The sequence below is a fragment of the Acanthamoeba castellanii genome (genome assembly GCF_000313135.1).
Source record: "Acanthamoeba castellanii str. Neff unplaced genomic scaffold scf7180000084715, whole genome shotgun sequence".
NCBI classification, from domain to species: domain Eukaryota; phylum Discosea; order Longamoebia; family Acanthamoebidae; genus Acanthamoeba; species Acanthamoeba castellanii.
In genome coordinates this window covers 123,203-135,661 of record NW_004457638.1, presented here as the reverse complement: position 1 = coordinate 135,661, position 12,459 = coordinate 123,203, and the positions used below count along the sequence as shown (strand labels likewise).

General features: G+C 60.5%; 7 protein-coding genes across 7 annotated transcripts; 3 read left to right on the top strand and 4 right to left on the bottom strand.

The window, feature by feature from the left end:
• Positions 1-196: 196 nt before the first annotated feature.
• ACA1_149360 (CDPalcohol phosphatidyltransferase) lies at positions 197-1,265 on the bottom strand (the record flags this gene model as incomplete). Its single annotated transcript, XM_004351493.1, has 5 exons — positions 197-300; positions 395-472; positions 578-659; positions 730-806; positions 905-1,265. The coding sequence occupies 5 exons, from the start codon at positions 1,263-1,265 to the stop codon at positions 197-199; spliced, it is 702 nt and encodes a 233-aa protein (XP_004351545.1).
• A 70-nt stretch (positions 1,266-1,335) lies between these two features.
• Positions 1,336-2,912, bottom strand: ACA1_149350 (phosphatidate cytidylyltransferase; the record flags this gene model as incomplete). The annotated part of the gene is made up of 7 exons (XM_004351492.1): positions 1,336-1,567; positions 1,616-1,752; positions 1,858-1,979; positions 2,074-2,298; positions 2,396-2,466; positions 2,553-2,742; positions 2,828-2,912. The coding sequence occupies 7 exons, from the start codon at positions 2,910-2,912 to the stop codon at positions 1,336-1,338; spliced, it is 1,062 nt and encodes a 353-aa protein (XP_004351544.1).
• A 64-nt stretch (positions 2,913-2,976) lies between these two features.
• On the bottom strand, positions 2,977-3,582 carry ACA1_149340 (uncharacterized protein; the record flags this gene model as incomplete). The annotated part of the gene is made up of 3 exons (XM_004351491.1): positions 2,977-3,266; positions 3,350-3,378; positions 3,467-3,582. The coding sequence occupies 3 exons, from the start codon at positions 3,580-3,582 to the stop codon at positions 2,977-2,979; spliced, it is 435 nt and encodes a 144-aa protein (XP_004351543.1).
• A 1,290-nt stretch (positions 3,583-4,872) lies between these two features.
• Positions 4,873-5,992, top strand: ACA1_149330 (GATA zinc finger domain containing protein; the record flags this gene model as incomplete). The annotated part of the gene is made up of 2 exons (XM_004351490.1): positions 4,873-5,552; positions 5,635-5,992. The coding sequence occupies 2 exons, from the start codon at positions 4,873-4,875 to the stop codon at positions 5,990-5,992; spliced, it is 1,038 nt and encodes a 345-aa protein (XP_004351542.1).
• Positions 5,993-6,107: 115 nt separating this feature from the next.
• Positions 6,108-9,799, bottom strand: ACA1_149320 (uncharacterized protein; the record flags this gene model as incomplete). The annotated part of the gene is made up of 12 exons (XM_004351489.1): positions 6,108-6,281; positions 6,357-6,370; positions 6,460-6,580; positions 6,745-7,233; positions 7,349-7,435; positions 7,562-7,644; positions 7,735-8,290; positions 8,377-8,454; positions 8,596-8,697; positions 8,843-8,924; positions 9,030-9,493; positions 9,587-9,799. 12 exons carry the CDS (start codon positions 9,797-9,799, stop codon positions 6,108-6,110), a joined length of 2,463 nt encoding a protein of 820 aa, XP_004351541.1.
• Positions 9,800-10,083: 284 nt separating this feature from the next.
• ACA1_149310 (MAPEG domain containing protein) lies at positions 10,084-10,512 on the top strand (the record flags this gene model as incomplete). The annotated part of the gene is made up of 1 exon (XM_004351488.1): positions 10,084-10,512. The coding sequence occupies one exon, from the start codon at positions 10,084-10,086 to the stop codon at positions 10,510-10,512; it is 429 nt and encodes a 142-aa protein (XP_004351540.1).
• Positions 10,513-10,983: 471 nt separating this feature from the next.
• ACA1_149300 (cyclin, Nterminal domain containing protein) lies at positions 10,984-12,354 on the top strand (the record flags this gene model as incomplete). The annotated part of the gene is made up of 6 exons (XM_004351487.1): positions 10,984-11,186; positions 11,268-11,364; positions 11,470-11,562; positions 11,690-11,816; positions 11,895-12,127; positions 12,211-12,354. 6 exons carry the CDS (start codon positions 10,984-10,986, stop codon positions 12,352-12,354), a joined length of 897 nt encoding a protein of 298 aa, XP_004351539.1.
• Between the last annotated feature and the right edge of the window lie 105 nt (positions 12,355-12,459).

Sequence of the window (12,459 nt, the reverse complement as noted above, 5' to 3'; positions counted from 1 at the left end):
GCCAATGTCACACGGCGCTGGCCTCTCCGTCTGGAGGGTACAGCGCCAGGACAAGTAAATAGCTCTACAGTAAATATGTAAACTCCCTTTCACCACCTCGCCCCTCTACTTCTTCTTCTGTGCGTGCATTGTTAGTGTGGTGGTGGAAGTTGGTTGTGGTGCAAGCGGTTACTCGCCCTGGTGTGTCAGCTGCGGTTCAGTTGTCGAGGTGGCGGTAGGCCCAGCGGAGGCGTTGGAGGATGGTGACGGCCACCAGCGAGCCGAACAGCACGAACAACGCCGTCAGGTGCTGCGGCAACGCTGTGGTTGGGTGTTGCGGTGTGAATGATCGTTGCGGTGAGCCGTGAATGGCCCCACAGAGAATGAGCTGCAAGAGAAGAAGGAGACGACTCACCAATGAAGAGGGAGTAGAAGATTATCGTCTCTGTTCCTTCGATCAGGCCAACGGGCATGGTCAGCGTCGTCTTTTCTCCTGTACGTACGGCCACGCACACAACACCCAATAAACTTGTCAAGCCAGGCACAACAACGCGTCGCCGCCACACCAAGCGCTTGCCTTGGTGCCCGGCGATGGTACCTCGAGTCTGTGCGCCCAGGTTGCGCTTCTCGAGGATGCCCCCGAGCATGAACAGGGAAGCCGCGTTGATGAAGTAGGTGCCCTGCCCCAGGTCAAGAAGAGGGTGTCGGTCAGATCACGCCACGCCAACAGGGAAGGGGTGTGGGACGTACGAGGAGGAACGACAAACTGGCCAGCAGCCAGAACAGAGGACCCCACGACGTGCCGTCCGCCGCCTTGAACCCGCAGCCTGGCCAACCTTGCAAGGCGTTCACGTAGAAAACAAATAACCTTGTTTTCTTTTGTAGAGAAGAGCAGACGTGCCAGCAAGGAGAACAGTTGGTCTACCTCGACTGGGCACGTCGATGGTGGCGTTGGAGCAAGCGCTGGTGACTTGAAAGAAGGCGAGATCGATGGGGATGGTTGTGTAGACGATGAAATCGCAGATGATGTCCAGGTAGCCTCCGAAATCGGTCTGCCGGCGAAGATGTCGTGCTACGGCACCATCCACGCCGTCCACCACGCGATTGAGCCACCACAGCACCAGTGCCGTGTTGAGTCGCCCCTCCAGGCAGAAGTGGCCGGCGAGGATGCCCAGAACGAACGAGATGAGGGTCAACTGGTTGGGCGTGAGGCCCAGCCGCGCAATGCGCCCAACCAGCGGCTGCAGGAAGCGCTCCTTGAGCAGTCGCAGCTCTTGATCTAACATCCTCCAGGTCCAATATTAATTTTATTTAATCTTGCAAGAAAAATAAAGAACTTTTTTTTGAAACAAGTGGCTACAAGTGGCCAGCGCCCACGACGTGGATGAGGTAGTGGTAGATGAAGGGGCCGCTCACGAAGAAGGCGTCGAAGCGGTCGAGAATGCCGCCGTGGCCGGGGAAGAAGACGCCCGAGTCCTTGATGTTGCCCATGCGCTTGATGAGGGACTCGATCGCATCGCCGAAGATGCCCAGGCAGCTGGTCAGCAGCGCGAGGCCGATGTAGTGGATCGTGTCGTAGGGCGGCAGCCTGCAGGCACACGCACATGTGATGTTATTAATTATCATTAGAGACCACCGGGCTGAGCTGGTCAGCGCAATTGGCTTTGTAGCGAGGAGAGCGTGCTTGTCGGTGACGCCAGAGAGCTGCATCTGCTTGAATCCGTAGCACAGCAAAACGGCGAAGACGATCTCGGCAATGATTCCCTCCCAGGACTGGACGACGCACGGCGACGAGCCAGGTCAGTCTGCCGCCAGCCAACACCACGCATTCCAGAGAGGCGACAGAACAAGGGAAGACCGTGTGGGTCAAGGCATTACCTTGTTCGGGGAGACGTTGGGCATGGCCTTGTGCCGGCCAAAGTTCTTACCCACGTAGTAGGCGGCGCCATCGCCGATCCACCCGGTCAGCAACAACATCACCAGTATGCTACCGCCATAGGCTACACACACACACACACACACACACACCAAAGAGAGAGAGGAGTCAGCACACAGAACAACACGCACAGCAACAACAAGCGGGGCGAGCTGTACGGCTGGTGTGGTAAATGGCGGGGCAGTGGGAAATGGTCCAGGCGATCCACACCCAGCCGAAGAGGTAGAAGGCGAGGTTGCGCACGGTGTTGGGCGGGAGCGGGTTGTGGCCCTCCTGCACCGTCTTGAAGAGGAAGAAGCAGAGGATGATCACGAAGGCCAGCGCCAGGCCGAGGCTCAGCCCCAGCTCGGACAGGAAGTGGCACAGCACCACCTGCAGACCGCCTGCGAACGTTCATACCCCCCCCCGAGTAGCACGCTTGAACGATTAGCCGAAGCTCTACTTCGAGAAGAGACGAGACGAGATGAGACGGGCACGCACCGAGGAGCTGCACGAGTCTGTCCATGCGCGAGAACTTGTACTTCTTCTTGGCGCCCTCCTCCTTGCTCGCCCTACGCGGCGTAGAGATGAGCAAGATTTCCTTCTGGATGGCTAGCCGCAAGGGTTGGGAGAGAGTGTTAAGAAGCGGAAGGGGAACCTGGCGGGGATGAGGCACTCGATAAACTCGCCCAAGCCCTTGGTGACCATGATGGTCATGAAGATGTGAATCACATTGGGCACGTAGACGGCGGAGACGATGACGAAGGGCACGTAGAATGCCGCCGTAGTCAGCCTGAGGAGGTGATTCCGGGCCGGTGATGGGTCGTCCTCGAAGGTGGGTCCATTATCTACGAAAAAATCAGTGATTGAGGGCAAAAAAATGAGAAACAAAATAACAGCCGCGATCTGCGATTAAGCATCTGGGGCAGTTACCGACGAAGAGGGCGCGGTAGATGACGTAGCCCAAACCGAGCCACGAAAACGCCTGCATCCATAGTGCCGTCGTTTCGTCCGCCATTGTGTGCGTTGAATTTATTGATCGTTGAAAATGTTCTTTTTAGCGAAAGGAAAAAATGAGGTATTTACTGGCGAGGCTGACGTGGCCTGTGCTGTCCGTGGGCCAAAGGAAAGGCCACGTCCACGTGGAATGCATGGAGCACATTCCGAACGCTGGTGGCATCAGTTGAGGAGGCTGTAGATGGACGACCTCCTTCGCTCCTGTGGTGGCGAAGCTTCCGAGTTGCAGCCTCCTCTCGCCACAGTGCTGCTGCTCGCAACGTGTTTGTTGTCGTCGGTGAGTTCCTCTTCTTCCCGTGTCTCTCGGTGCTTGCGCATCGTGTGGCGGAATCGCAGACCGCACGCGTTGCACAATCTGCGTGTACAGGAACGAACGCACAGTGTGAATCGGCATGCTTAAGTAAGTGCGGCGAGCACTCCAATTTTTGCACAACGCACGTTGCTCGTCCATCAGCGCCACTCCTCCACTGTGGTGTGCGACACAGAAACATGAAACGGGGCGGTCATGAGCCAGAGGGCGGGGGTGGGCTCGGCCTGCGGCATCATGGTACGTACCTGCACCGTTTCGGTGGCGCTGCACACGGCACACGCGCGACGCACGCCGCGGGGCAGGCTCGGACCCCGATTGCGCCGCTTGCGAATGGCCGGCGCGCACTGGCCCATGAACGCATCTCGAGCGTGGGCCGAGGCCAAGAGCTGCTCGCCCTGGAGGCGCACAAGAGGAGCGCTCAGGCTCTCAAAATTTGTAGCGGAAGACGTCGAAGATGATGCAGAAGAGAAAAGAAAAGAAGGCGAAGAGTAGGGCTGCTGCTCCGGGACGTCGACGGTTGGCGGTGATGATGGGGAGGAAGGAGTTGAAGATGAGCGGAGGTAGGTGACCGAGAGTTGTCGGATGGCGTCGGTGTGGTGGTTGAGCAGCACGAGGTCCTCGCCTGATAGGCTGCCATGCTTATTGGCCTTCATGGCCAGCAGGCTCACGTCGAACGCCGCCCCGAGCAGCTGTGAGTTGCCCCTACCACCACCCCCGTGGGCGGCGGGCGCCAGTCGCATGAGGGGAGCGGGAGACAGCGTGGCGGCCATGAAGACGAGCCCCTGCCGCTCTGCCTCCCCTTCATGAAGGTGATGCCGGGATGATGGAGGAAGAGGAGGTGGTGGTTGCCGGTGGAGCTTCGCGCCGTCTGCCCCTTCACTGTGGTCCGAGCTGAGCAAGGTGCTCTTCATGGTCTGGTGGGCGAGTGCTGATGATGAGCCGATGACCGGTGGGGTGAATGCTGGCTCAGCCGTGGGTAGCACCAGAGGTTTGGTCCAGGGCCTGGTGGGTGCCGTAGGAAACAATGAGGAGCAGAACAAGTGCGTCACCATCAGGAATGCAAGCAGCAGCCATCCGGAATGGTGAACAACTTGTCAAATCCACCTCGCTTTCCAGCAGTCTCCGCAGTTCACGTTACAGTGTTAGATGACGCGTGCGGAACTTATTGCTATCTCGCGGGACTGAGCTCCAGTGCGCTTGGGTGCACCCAAGCCAAACTCGCCAACAATGAGCTCTCTGGTCCGTGTCTCCTGTTTCCACCGACCAATGGGATATCGTTTAAGATCGAATTTCTGGTCAGTTTCCACGTATGTGCAGGCAAACTGCATCGCAAATTCGGCATTGTGCTTCAATGGCGAGGCTTGGATAGGGGGGTCCCAGATGGCTCCTGTCCTTATCTTGCCCAAAACCCGTGTTCTGCTCCAAACTTCGTTCCAGACGAACTAGAGTTAAGACCTCTCTCTTTCCCTACTAGCGCAGCAAAGGACCCCAACCACCACCGCCACACGCGCCAATTCTTCCTCTCTCCTTTTCTGTCTCGCACAAGACAGCGATATATCTTCGGCTCACTTGACGCCCCACCAACTCCACTCTCCATCTTATCAACACAACACACACCTCGAGCGACACACCATTGCATTGCGATATAACGATGATGTTCGACACTCCGACCATCTCCCACCAGCCGCCCACGCCGCCCGGCTCGCCCAACCCGCCCTCGCCGTCATCGCCGCCTCCGTTGGCCGCCGGCGGGGTGGTGCGCGCGGAGTTGGCGCAGCAGGCCAATGAGGTGTGCCAGCTGGTGGCCAAGGCCAACCGCGCCCCCAACGGCCTCCACGCCGACGAACTCCGACGCCTCCTGAGCGACATCCACTCCCTCCACCTCCTCGCCCAACAACTCTCCTCCTCCTCCTCTTCTTCTACTTCATCTATTTCTACTTCCACTACTTCATCATCGCCGTCACGGGGCATCGCCAAGAAGAAGCAGGTCCATCACGCCTCGGTCCTGTCTCGGCCACTCGCAGCCCTCTCGTCGTCGTCGCCGTCGCCTGCGTCGTCGTCGGCCTGGTGCGCCACATCATTGCCCCCGGTCCCGACAGGCTCTTCGACGACGACCACATCAGCAGCCGCGGCCACGGCGGCGGCGCGTGCCTGCCACACGCCCATCCGACCACGGGGCCACCCGCTGCCGACGGCGGCCACGGCCACGACCGCGGCAACGAGCGGCTCGTCGTGCCTCTCGCCCGAGATCGGGGCCGGCCCGCGGGCGTGCGCCAACTGCGGCACCTCGAGCACCGTCCAATGGCGATGCGGCGCTGACGGCAAGCCCTCGTACGCACCTCCTCTCATTTTCTCTCTTTTTTTATTTATATAATATAAAAAGCTGACGTCACCTCCTCCACCCATCGCCCAGGCTGTGCAACGCGTGCGGGCTGCGGTACCGGTACAACCTCAAGAAGAAGGCCCTCTACGAGGACATCGCGGTGGTGCGGGCCATGACCCAGCGATCGCCGCCCTTTGCTCAGCACAACCACCACAACCAGCGCACCCACTCGCCACCCTCTTCTTTGGCTTCCGCTTCACCCTCGTCGGCCTCCTCCCCCTCCGCCTCGCGATCGCCCTCGCCGCCGCCTCCTTCCGTTCCCTCCACCGCCGGCTGCCCACCGCGGCCAGTACCCGCCCCGAGCACCGCCGCCGCCGCCACCACCAGCGCACCTGCCGACGCGAGCGGCGAGGCGCGGAGATCCAACATTTACAGCCTCCTCAATTGATCATAGTAAAGTTAAAAGCAATGCAACACAACAACCACAAACATCCTCATTAAGGTTGATTCGATCACACACATCAATGTTGGCCACCCTTAATATTCGTATTAGTATGCTGTCATCACAGATCGCAGGCGGTGGTGGCCTGGAAGAGGTCGTGGAAGAGCTCGCACACGTCGCTCCACTTGTCGCCCTGGGCCAGCTGCGAGAGCTGCTTCTCGGCGCACACCACGAGCTGCCGCAGCTCTCCCAGCACACGCTCCCGCTGCTCCCGCTGCTGCTGCTGCTGCTGCACCTGCGACGACGCGTCGCTGCCGTCTCCCTCCTCGCCCTGCGCCAGCCGGTCCAGCAATCGGAGCCTCGCCTCCACCAGCTGCCCCACATCTGCCCATTGTCGTCAATCGCGTGCGTGCGGCCAAGCGCCGGGTGCGTGTGCGGTGGTGCGTGTGCGGTGGTGCGTGGTGCGTTCGTACATTGAGACATGGCGCAGTAGTAGGGGAGGGCCTTGCACAGCTGGGCGTAGGAGTTGCGCTGCCGCGATCGCGCCTTGCGGGAGTCCACCAAACCCTTCAGCTCGGCGAACCGCTCCTCGATCTGTGGCGCGCAACACACATGCACGAAGCTTGAGGCTCAACACGCACGCACACACACACACACACATAACACACACACACACACACACAACTCACAACACACAACGCACAACGCACAACACACAACACACACACACACAAGCCACAAGCAGAAGGCAAGGCGACCTTGGAGATGAGGCGTTCCGAGAGGGTGACGACGATGCGCAGCTGTACGATGGCCGCGAGCTCGAAGGACGACAGGAAGAGGGTGGGAAGCCGCAGCAGCCCGCTCGCCCGCGCCCTCTCTAACCCCCCGCCGCTCCCGGCGGCGGCGTCGTCGTTGGCGAAGAGCAGCCCCCGCTCGCCGAACCGTTCGCGGCCCAGCGCCAGCGGGTCGGTGGGCCATGGGCCGTGGCGGCCGGCGAACGCGGCCCATGCGTCGAAGTAGTGCACGAGCTTGCGCACGAGCACGTCCTTGGTGTGGAACGACGACGCGTAGCCGTCGTAGAAGGCCACGACCCGTGCGAACAGCGACGCGTCGTCGTCGTCGGCGCCGCCATCACCATCGGCGGCGGCGGCGGCCTGCTCGGGCCGGTCGTAGCGGAGACACAGACGGGCGACGAGGCCCAGCACCCGATCGCATAGCAACCGCGAAATGCCCGCGGGGTCGGCCTCCTGTACCGCGGTGGTGCATCAGAGATGGTCAGGAATGCACACGCACGCACGTCGAGGAATGCACACGGACGCCGTGGCGCGATGGTGGAATGCGAGGCATGCCAGGGTGGCGTACGCCGTGGGAGATGCGGTCGCGCAGGCGCGGGCCTTCGGGGCACACGAAGAAGTCCCACAGGGCCGTCATGATCGAGTCGCCCAGCTCCTGCGCTCATCATCAGATTGCGAGAGTGGGCCAAAATCGTGAGCGCGCGTTCAGCTCTTAACTCCAGCGCGCGTTCAGCCCCAGGGGACGACGACGTCGGAGCAAGCTTTAGCAGTCAGTCAGTACCTGGCGGAGGAGGTTGGGTCGGCCCGTGGCCTCGACCGTTGGCCCCACGATCACGTCGAGCGTCGTGTAGTAGTCGTACATCACTATTAGGGGCATATATAACGCCACCTATCAACATTCAAATCAAGCATGCAAGCTCTTTCAAATCTTGGCTGGGAATGGCGGAGAGGTACCGGCGGTGAGGAGGGGCGGCGGGAGGGCGTTGGCGGAGACGTAGAGGCGCCGCAGGCAGTGCTCGAGCGCGGGCAGGGCGCACACGAGGCATTGGTAGTACTGCTTCGCTCGCTCGAGCGCGTCGATGGCCGACTCGAGCAGGAAGCGGCTGTGGTCCACGACGAAGCCCGAGCGGCGCAGCAGCCGACGCACGGCGGCCAACGCCCGCCCGTCGTTGTCTTCATGGCCGCCGCGATCATCGCCGTCAGCCAATAGCACGCAGCCGCCACTCTCGGCGCGCCACGTCAGCTCGACCAACGGCGCGATAGCGAGAAGCGGCCGGGCGGAGGGCCGGTAATGATGATGGGAGTGCCGGCCGCCGCCGCCGCCGCCGGTGGTGGTGGTGGGGTCGCCGACGGGGCGCGGCGACGGGACGAGGGAGAGGGAGAGGGCGAGGGCGAGAATGAGCGACACGTAGCCCGGGTAGAAGTCGGCTTCGCTCAGGAATCCGTGCCACGCCACATTCCTGATGTTGAGGCCCAGCGGCGTACCGATCAACGAGCGCAGCACCCCGACCTGTCAGTCCACCATCTCCCGAGTGAGATCTCTCTCGGCGGTGACGATGAAGAAAGCGAAGACGCAGAACAAAGAATACAGAATACCTTCCGTGGGCCGAATAGTGCGTTGAGCTGCGGGGCGAGCAGGAGATCCCGCAAGATGAGCCGACCGTCGCCCCGGCCCTACACACGCGACGCACGACACGACGCACGACACGACCAACGACCAACGGCACACGCGAGGTGCGTGAAATGCGTGAGATGCGCACGGGCGGACGACCAAGGGCTGAAGATGGCCCAGCGTGCGTGCGTGCGTGGAAGTACCTTGGTGGCGGCCAGGTAGAGGTCGGAGATGTGGCGCTCGATGAGGGGCGCCAGCTGCAGCAGCGCCTCGATCGACTTGCCCTCCCGATGTAGCGCGAACACCTGCGGCAGCTGTTGTCCCGTGCGTGAGCGTCTGTGCGTGTGCGTGTGCGTGTGCGTGTGTGTGTGCTGTGTGCTGTGTGTGTTGTGTGTTGTGCGTGTGCGTGTGTGTGCGTGTGTGCGTGTGTGCAGTGGTGGTGGTGTGGACCTCGGGGGCGTGGTGGTGGAAGGCCGGAAAGCGCGAGGCGTAGGTGGCCTCGAACGTCTCCGAAGTGAGCGACATCATATACCTGCGTGGCGTGATGAGCACACAACCAACGACACGACACGCAACACGACACCCAACTCGACACGACACGACACGTGAGTGGTGTGCATGGGGGGGGGGGGCGTACCGGTGTACGTGCGGGGCGGCCTTCTGGAGGAGGAGTGCGGTGCGCATGATGTGCTCCCACTGGTCGAGGTCGTACGTGCGCGCCTCCTCGGAGAGCTTCTTCTCCCGCTCGCCCGCCGCCCCGCCCTCCCCCTCCTCCGCTCCCGCCAACGCCTCCTCCCGCTCGAGCCGCGCAATCTCCCGCTCAGCCTCCGTCTCCGCTGACCCGCCGCCGCCGCCGGCGGCGGCATTGCCCTTGCCCTTCCTACCCCCGCCGCCGCCGCCGCCGCCCGGTCGCGGCTGCCCTCGGCCCTGGCCCGCCGCGGCCTCTGCTGATGTTGACGTGTCGATAGCCGCGGCCGCGGCCGTGGGAGGAGCTCCTGATGCTGGTGGTGGTGATGGTGCTGAGGCAGCGGCCTTGGCGGCGTGCTCGGCGAGTTTGTCGTTGAGGATGGCGCGCATGCGGGCCACCACTTCCTCGTCGCTCTGCCCCGGTCCGACGTGAGCAACACCCAACACCACGAAGACGAAGAAGAAGATGAAAGTGGTGCTTTGGTGGGGTTGGTGGGGGGGGGGTACGAGGGTTTCTTCGGAGGTGGGCACGTAGGCATCGAGCATGGCCCAGTTGAAGGAGCCGTCGTCGTTCATCCAGGACCCCTCCTCGTGCGTTTTCTTCGCTGCCGTCTCGTCGTCCCCTTGGCCGGTGGTGGTGCACGCTGCAGCCGGGAGGAGGTGCCGGCGCACGGGCGTCACCAGCAGCTGCTCGACAGGCGGCGACAGCGACGACTTCATCATCTCATGGCGAACTGTTTTATTTTAGATTTTTGTTTGGTTGTTTTCCTTTTTTTTTATTAGCTTCGCTGAACTTGTGAGCCGCGTGGCACGCATTCTTTGAAAAAGCTCAGATTTTGTTCCCCCAGCACCACTGCTGACGTCAGCAATCTCATTTCCCTTTCTTTTTCCCCTCTCCTTCAGCCTTGCCTGTTGGCTAATTTCGAAGAAGAACGACCCAACAATTTAGGCCACACACCACACTAAACAAACAGACAGACACAACAAACACGACAACAACAAATATGGCGTCCGGCTTCCCTATTCTTCGCGACGTGGTGGCGTATCCCACCCTGGCCGTGGCCGCCTCGCTCGTGGTCTACCAGTGGCAGTGCGTGGCCGTCGGCCTGGCGCGCCACAAGTACGGCGTGGCGGCCCCCAAGACCACCGGCAACGACGACTTCGAGCGCGTTTTCCGCACCCAGCAGAACACGCTCGAGGCTCTGGTCATCTTCGTGCCCTCGGTCTACACGTTCTCCTACTTCGTGCACCCGGTGGGCGCGGGCGTGCTGGGCGGCGTGTTTGCGGTGGGCCGACTGATCTACGGCCTGGGCTACGCCAAGCAGGCCGAGAAGAGGAGCGCGGGCTTCGCCCTCTCCCTCCTCGCCAACGCCGTTCTCCTCGGTGGCACCGTCTATGGCGTCGGCCGCTACCTCCTCACTCGCCCCTGCTAATTGCTCCCCCTTGCTTATTTTGCGATCCATTCAAATAGATGATTGCAGGCCTGCAAGACGTGTCAGATCTAATGCGCCGCACTGCCCATTCGTGCCCGAAGCTCAACTGAATGCATTCGTCAATGTTGCGAGCGGTGTGGCAATTCCTTTTCTTTGGGCAATTCCTTGTTGCTACTCCGAAAGTCCAACAGTCCGGAATAGTGACAGCTCGCGTAGCCAAGCGTGGGAGCTCACATCTTGTGTGTGTCAGCGCAAGACAACGGGCAGCGGCGTGCAAGAAGCGCCCCATCTCGCAGCAACCAGCCACGCCCAATCTTTCTCTTCACCTCTTTGTTTTTTTAAAACAATTCTTCTCTTTCTTTCTTTTTTCGATTTCGGGCAAGAGATTCTCGCGTAGAGAGAGATCTTCATTTCCGCGAGCGAAGTCGCATCAGCATCGAGTAGTACATACATATATACAGTAAGAAGATGATGGAGCCGAACAAGAAAGAGGAGCCCATGTTCCCTGCGCGAACCCCCAAACAGAAGAAGCACCACGGGGCTGTCATCGGCGATCGACCTCTGCCGCCTCACATGCGAAAGGAGGCAGCAGCCACACACAAATCCAACTCCACCTCTTCTCTCTACGTGGACAGCACAATCACCTCTCCCGATATCGACCAGGTCCTCTACTGGTATGCTGCCCTCTTCACGTTTTCCCCCAACACGGCATCAATTGGAATTGATGGCAAATCTATATTCAATTATTGCTGCAGTATGTCGACCGCTGTGTACTACCACATACGGGCAGGCCATGAAGCTCCGCAGCTCAAGCTCATCGACATCTTTAGCGAAGAGATCTATCCCATCTACGTAAGGCTCTTCCGCTCTGATTTCATTAATTAATTTTCTTTTTTCCATTAAAATCTGCGGAGTGCTGATTTTGCCTTCGCTTCTGCTTGTGGGCCGGTTCCGCAGCTCAAGGATCAGCGGGAGCCCAACGACACGCGAGCGGTGCCCCGCCTGCGGGTCATCTTCAAGTTCATCGACACTATCTTCAAAGTGCAGAAGGTGCGTTGCGTTGTGGGGGTGCCGCCAGTCATTCACCAACGCTCTAGAGGAAGCTGTATCGACAGCGACGGCATCAGTCTCTCACTCGCTTTATGCGCGTCTTCTTCCGTCTCACCACCCGCCACAGCTCCCCAGCGAATGCGCGATCCTGGCGCTGGCCTACACCGAGCGACTGATCGGCCTCTCGGGGATCACCCTCCACGCCTCCAACTGGCGTCGCGTCGTCCTCTCCACAATCATCCTCGCCTCCAAGGGTACACACACACTCACACACACTGCACCGTGTCGTTTTGAAGATCGCTCACGACCAACGACACGACACGACACGACAGTGTGGGAGGACCTGGCGGTGTGGAATGTGGACTTTGTGTCGATCTTCAAGAACCTGAACATCAAGGACCTGGGCTTCCTCGAGAAGCAGCTGCTGAAGCTCCTCGAGTACAACGTCTCAGTGCCCTCCTCCCTGTACGCTAAATACTACTTTGAGCTCCGCGAGCTCGCCGAGAAGGACTCCAAGAACTTCCCCCTCACGCCCCTCGACAAGGACCGAGCAGAGCAACTCGAAGTACGCCGTGTGCCGTGCGGGTCGTGTCACGGATTTCTTCTAACGCGTGTCGTCGTTGTCGTCTTCGTTGTTTGTTTGTTTAGGAACGCGCGCGTGCGATCGACGAGAACTGGGCGCAAAAGAAGAAGAGGCTGAGCGTGCCAATCCGTCACTCGACGGGCGAGATCGGACACCACAAGTCGCCCATCGTCGTGCTCAACCTCAACAAGGAGAAGAAGGACGACTGAGCAGCCCTCCCCCCATCCAGCCTGCCGCACCCCGTCTCCTCATCGGGCCGAAGAGAACACGGGACAAAAATCGACTTCAACACAACGGATGCACCACCACCACGA